Raw genomic sequence first — 6,591 nt, forward strand, 5'->3', positions numbered from 1 at the left:
CCGTGCTCTAGTCCAGGACTCACCCCCCAACCCCTACCTCAACCACCCCCTTGTAACAGCAGGGAGGATCACAGCGGACCTGGGACAACTCCTGGCCCAGATAGAGTTCACAAGAAGATCTGGAAAGGTCAGGAGGAACACCACCAAGGCCCGCCTGCTCACCGCCCAGGAGATGACGGATGCCATCGATGAGACAGAGGACCGCGCCGCCCGCGCCGAGGCAGGAGCTCTGGCCAGGGCAGACCGACAGCGGCAGCGGGCTGAAACTTTAAGGACTCCCACAACCTCCTCCCGTACCCCGCGTGGTGGCTCTCTCCCCAGCCGCAGAAGAGGAGTGTCCCCCGGGGCCGCTCCCACCACCAGCTCCGGTCTTTCCATCGCCGGTCCCTCAGCCTCAGCCTCCATGCCCCCCTCTTCTGCCTCCCACAGTCTGCTGCCCGCCTCTAGCCTCCACACCAGCACTCGCCTGCCTGCTTTGAGAGGGGAAGATCACCACCCCTCCACCTCTTCCTCCCCAACAGCCATAATGGATGGTATTTATTTATTTGTTTTCTTTTAACAGTTATTTGGGAGACAACATTCTCAGTTAGCAAAAAAGTATAAATTTTTTTATGAATAAATAATCATGTTTTATTGTTTCTTAACCATTTTCTCAGAGCCGGCAGTCCCACCGCAGTCCCACCGGGTGTCCCAGCCAACTTCCTCTCCCTCCCACCGTAAGCTTTTTCAAACAACTGTGAAAAAAACACGATCTACAAATGTCCATGGCCAAAAGGAACAGGAAGAAAAACTCTTATTGTACCTGCCCCTACGGCCTACACACACACACAGTACACTGATAGACTGTTCATAGCGCAATATTTACCAAACCAAACAAAATAAATTTTTTGAGTGGTGCTCCCTTTTTGTGTCTGCAGCCTCCTGTATTCCTGGACCAACAGGAGCATCGACATCCTCCTCCTCCCACGCCAGACCCACGACACCCATCGGCATGTTACTTATGTTTTTTGAGTTTGTCAGGGCAAACTTATGAATTGTTATTTATTTTGTAAAAAATTTGCTGATTTTATACAAATTGCTGTGGGGCACTTTGAACTGTGGTCCATGTGTGAAAAGTACTATATAGATAGTTATTCATATTTATTACATGGCGTTTTCACATTCGCCGAAATGCTTGCTTGTGATTGGTCAATAGCCCGTGTCAGAGGTCCGTTATCACACAATAATGACCGCTGTGGGACAATAATGACCGCTGTGCGCAGCTGTTCGCAATCAAGCCCACTACAACACTGTATCAGTGCTGCTCAGCATATGCACAGCTGCACTCAGTCATGCAATCAGACCAGAGACCTGCCGGCTGCCGATAATAATAATCACTTTATTTGGGCTGACAGAGCCACAGAACAACTGCGTCTTCATTTGATCTAGTCTTGTCGATGAATTAGGTATATTGTTAGTAAGTTAGCCATGTAATAAGCGGGATAATGTATAGCTTTACTCGATCATTGTCGCAAAATAATTGACCTTCACTGACGTTTAAAACACCTCAGCGCTGCGCCTCGGTATTTTAAACTCCGTGTCGGTCAATTATTTTGCGACAATGACCTCGTAGCTATACATTATCCCTTACTTATTATTGGACCTTGGTATATTGTAATCAAGCAGCGTCATAATAATAAATTTCTTTTTAACTGCAGGTCACACCACCAAGAGGCAGAAGCTGGGGATCTGGCGGTGTGGCCGGTGTAAAAAGGCGAACCCCCCTGTGGACTCTGAGGGTTTGGTGTCGTGGGTCCAGTGTGACAACTGTCACAAATGGTTCCACACCATGTGTGTCCAGTGGGAGGAGGAGGAGGACGAAGATGCTAGTTTCTGGTGTTACTGGTGTTTGGATGAATGAGTGTATGAATGAGTGAGCGAATGAAAAAATTTATAAATATGTATGGTGTGCTGTAAATAGTTATTGTTCTAAGTTATGTTTATTGTATTTTTTATATAATGTTTATAAAATTTTATGAAGTGCTGGCTGTTGTGTTAAATTTGTCATATTTTTGTTGAAAACACATGTACTCACAAATGTTAATGTGACAAGTGATTGTGATTAATATTTTGTTTGTTAGACAAATAAAATGGGGATGTTGTTTGCTCCTGAGATGAGATGGTAGACAAACGACACTACCTTCCAGCTGACAGTAGATGGCAGCATTGATTTTAAAGGATGAAAACAGGTTCAAACAAAAGAACTCCATTTTCCAAGACCTTTTTTCACAGTTCACAGGTCAGCAGGTCGGTAAAAGTTGATGAAAATGCGATCTGAACACAGGAGCGTTAAACTATGAATGCGCCCTCACGTCACCTCAGTACAGTGACCGTGAATGGCCACCTAATTATCATAATTAAAGTGCATCATTAGCATTATGTTTGTTGTCTAAAGGGAACTAAAATGGTAAAATTTAAGTTTTTAAATGATATCCGCATATATAGGACAAATAAAACAGCGTTGTTTTGTAAAAAACTCCAATGAAAACGGCGCAAGGTACGTAATATTCGCTATTGTTATGCAAATGTGATAGAATCCTATAAAAAGGTGGACGCACTTGGGCACTGTGACGTTATGTATGTATGTATGTATGTATGTATGTATGTATGTATGTATGTATGTATGTATGTATGTATGTATGTATGTATGTATGTATGTATGTATGTATGTATGTATGTATGTATGTGTGTATGTGTGTGTGTGTGTGTGTGTGTGTGTGTGTGTGTACACAAACAGCAGTCATTAAAGACATAGCCAGGCGATTCCTGGCAGCTCCCAGGTGGCTTTGAAGAGACTGGGTCTGCAGATGACTATTCCTTGGGGCTACACCACACTGCTGGGACGTATAAACCTGGTTCTGCTCTGCTCACACACAGTATACCTTCTCTACTGCCTGTCGTGTATGGTACGTGCATGGGTGGATGTGTGTGTGTGTGTGTGTGTGTGTGTGTGTGTGTGTGTGTGTGTGTGTGTGTGTGTGTGTGTGTGTGTGCGTTCCCATCATGTGATAACGTTCTAAGCTGAAATCTCATGGGGCAAACAAGCTTCCACTGAGTTCTAGGTGAAAGACAGAGTGAAAATATACTGATTTTATACTATAGTCTGTGTGTGAGTAGACGTAGAATAACAAAAGGTCGTAAGGTGTGCATGTTGAGTGCTTTGGGACATGTTCTATAACTAGGGGTGTAATACATCTATAATTAAAACATTTTAGTTCATGATTTGATTCGATTTTTACAATTCTTTATGCGTTAAACTGTAATCATACTATGGAGCTCTCTAGATTATATATATAATTGCACTACACGGCTTGGTTTGACGGAGTTTCAAAGCAGAAAACAATGAAACTGACAATAAAGTGAGAGACCCAGGGAAGCGAACAAGAGGAGAATATTTCACTGTATTGAACGTACATCTTTATGAATTTTAAATTTGGTGTTGAGATTGTTATACCCCATATCTATAAAGCTATCATAGTTTTATTTATTTATTATTATTATTATAGCTACATCCGACCAGTGTTTTTTTTATTACCATATCAATGTGGTTGTATTTTCAAATATATTCTTGAAAGGTTTGATCTGTAGATGGAAAATACCCTATCGAATCGAATCGTGATCTCAAAACTGAAAATCGTATAGTATAGTGTAGGGTAGTGTAGTGTAGTGTAGTATATAGTATAGTATAGTATAGTACAGTACAATATAGTACAGCATAGTGTAGTACTGTATAGTATACAGCACAGTATACTGTAGTATTGTATAGTACTGTATATTGTATAATATTGTACAGTATTCATTCAATCTTTATTCAATCTCAAAGATTACACTGAGGGGCTGCCCTCATTACAGTGTCGTCAAGCATTTACATTCACATAATCATTATAAAGTTAAATTCAACTAAGAACAAAACATTTACAATATGAATATACAAACATATTATAGAAAATAGAATCATTTAAAAGACTCAAACACTCAAACAACATTTAAAAACAATTACAGGATGTGGCAAACTGCTTGGTCACCAGTGCTCTAAATCGACCTATGGACACTAGTGCACCTCATTTCAATGTCCCCGGCTGCAGGGAGTTCCACGATTCAGGAGCAGAGAAGCCAAACGCAGATCTACCAAGTTCAGTATAGACTCTATGCACTTTGAGTACAAGCCAATCTTTGGTTTGTGTACCTTAGGTCCATTCCAATAATGAAGTAATGTAATTTGGACAATCTCCAATTATGACTTTATATAGAAACAGATGCCAATGCAAATCTCGTCTCACATTGTAGACCCTATTGTACAAGACACAATGGTGAGTATTATAACCGGTGATAAATCTGATGGCTGAATGATAAGGGTTTAAGAGTGGAAGCTGCCGCGTGTCTATACATCACATCTCGATAATTCAAAACTACTAATCATCAACTAATCATACAAAGCATTAAAATAGAGTAGCAGGCATAGGGCGGCTGGGTGGCGCAGTGAGCAAGGCGCTCGGCACCAACACAGGAGATACTGGTATCGAGCCCAGCTCTCTGCATTGCTTCCGGCTTGGCCGGCCGTCGTACTAACACAATTGGCAGTGTTAGAGGGTGGGAAAGCCAGTGGGTGGGTCCTGGTCGTTGTAAACAGCGACTCCTACAGTTCGGTCGGGGCGCCTGCTCAGCGAGGAAAGGATCTAAGGGGGGTAGTGTGATCCTTCCACACGTTACACCCTCTCAGTGAGAGTCCGTGCTGACAGGTGAAAAGAAGCGGTTGATTGGCTACACATGTGTCGGAGGAAGCATGTGATAGCCTCCACTCTCCCAGACCGACTGTAGGGGCTAGGTGCGCAGCGACCAGGAAGGGGATTGGGAATTGGCATAACGACTAACATTGGGATGGGAGAAAAACTGAGGAAAAAGGAGGGGGAAAAAGATAAAAAAAAATTTAAATAAAAAAAGAGAGTAGCAGGCAATACAATAGCTAACAGTGTCATCAGCATACAGATGAACGTGACAGCCTTTTAGAGATGAGACAACATTATTCATATAAATGGTAAATAGGACAGGACCCAAAATTCATCCCTGCGGGACACGTTTTGTAATGAATAGAAACTGACTGAGTATTTCTTGTTTTCACAGATTGGTCTCTCAGATAAGTAGCTCTGAAACCAACAAGCATTTGAATATAAGCCAATGAGTGACAGATCTATAATCAGGGCAGCACAATGTTTTTTTTGTCAAGGTCGGACAATATGGAATTGTTCCCACTAAAACCCAATTGGTGTGTGCTTAATACAGATTGCTTTGAGAGAAATGCTTTGACTTGGTTATTTATCAATTTATCAAGCAGGATAGTTTGGAGATAGGATGGTAATGATTTAGGTCACTTCTGTCTCCACCTATATAATCTACTATAGTATGTTATCCTGTAAAGGGGATTACATGGGCCATTTCCCAGGCATTTGGAACTATACCTGTTGATAGAGAAAGGTTAAATATATGTGCTATTTGCTCTGTAATTAATGGACCTAGTTGATCTACTCCAGTTGATTTCTTTGCATCAATGGATTGTAAATGCTTCAAGAACAACATTAGTAAAGAAATGCTGAAAGTGGAATCATGTCCACCAGGAAAGGCCCCCGCACAATTGTTTTAGAATAAGTGCCCAGCATTAGCAAAGTGCTTGTTAAAATCTTGATGGATCTCTTTATGTTCAGTAATTAAGCAATTATTACATTTTACAACATGTGTGTAAGGAGGTAATTTGATCAAATTAGATAGAATTAGAATAGATACAATATTATTTTTTACAGTGAAATCAAATAGTTCTGGATTACTGTTCAACCGTTCAAAGTCGTCTTTACCTTCTCTGTTTGGTATCCACAGTTTAAAACTTGACAGTCTTCCCTCCTGTTTTATATGCACTTTGACCCTTCGAACCTTCCACTTGTGACAATCTGCCCCTCACGTCCATCCAAAGGCTCCTTTTGAACTGTCCTCTACCCCCATCCAGTAGACATCTGCCTGTACTGTCGCTGCTTGTGTTTTCCCTTTCGTGTCTTGCCCTGTCTGTGATCATTAACCTGCTCTGTCGTGTTGTCGTTCCCTGTGTATCTGTTAATCTGCTGTGTTCCCCTGTCTAGCCTAGCGTCCGTCTCCAGTGTGTCTGTGTGTATTGTTATTCAGTCCTGTCGTGTTCTAGTGTCGTCTGTAGTCTGTCTGTGGTTCCCCCCAGCTGTCGCTTGTTATAATTATGTTGTGTATTTAGGTGTGCGTCTCCCTCTCTTCCGTGTTGCGTCATTACCCTGTTTCCCGTCATTCTGTCGTGCTGCTTGTTACCCCTGTGTTTCGCCGTCCTGGCTGTACTCGTACTTTAGCATTCGTGAAGCTCCCCGTGTCCTGAATACTCTGTTTTTCGTGAAGCTCCCTGTATCCTGTATCTTCTGTGAAGCTCCCCGTCGCCTGTTTATCCTGTTCCTTCGCCGTGTAGCGTTTTGCACCGTGCGCCTTTTCCAGCCTAGCTGTGTTTATGTTTTCGTGTTTTCTAGTGTTCCTCACTTTATTGTTGTG

At 42.1% G+C, this 6,591-nt stretch overlaps 1 protein-coding gene across 1 annotated transcript in view; it reads left to right on the forward strand.

Annotated features, from left to right (window-relative positions):
• Nucleotides 1-2,022, forward strand: part of LOC311248163 (uncharacterized protein) — a 4,372-nt gene extending 2,350 nt beyond the window's left edge. The window contains exons 3-6 of the mRNA XM_084339100.1: nucleotides 1-533; nucleotides 657-716; nucleotides 918-989; nucleotides 1,698-2,022. The exon at nucleotides 1-533 is cut by the window's left edge and continues 1,358 nt beyond it. Coding sequence (XP_084195226.1) covers nucleotides 1-533; nucleotides 657-716; nucleotides 918-989; nucleotides 1,698-1,900 — 868 coding nt within the window. The 3' untranslated portion in view covers nucleotides 1,901-2,022. The remainder of the gene's footprint in view (nucleotides 534-656; nucleotides 717-917; nucleotides 990-1,697) is intronic.
• Nucleotides 2,023-6,591: the final 4,569 nt, after the last annotated feature.

This window comes from Notolepis coatsorum (assembly GCF_963971535.1).
Source record: "Notolepis coatsorum genome assembly, contig: SCAFFOLD_479, whole genome shotgun sequence".
Lineage (NCBI taxonomy): Eukaryota > Metazoa > Chordata > Actinopteri > Aulopiformes > Paralepididae > Notolepis > Notolepis coatsorum.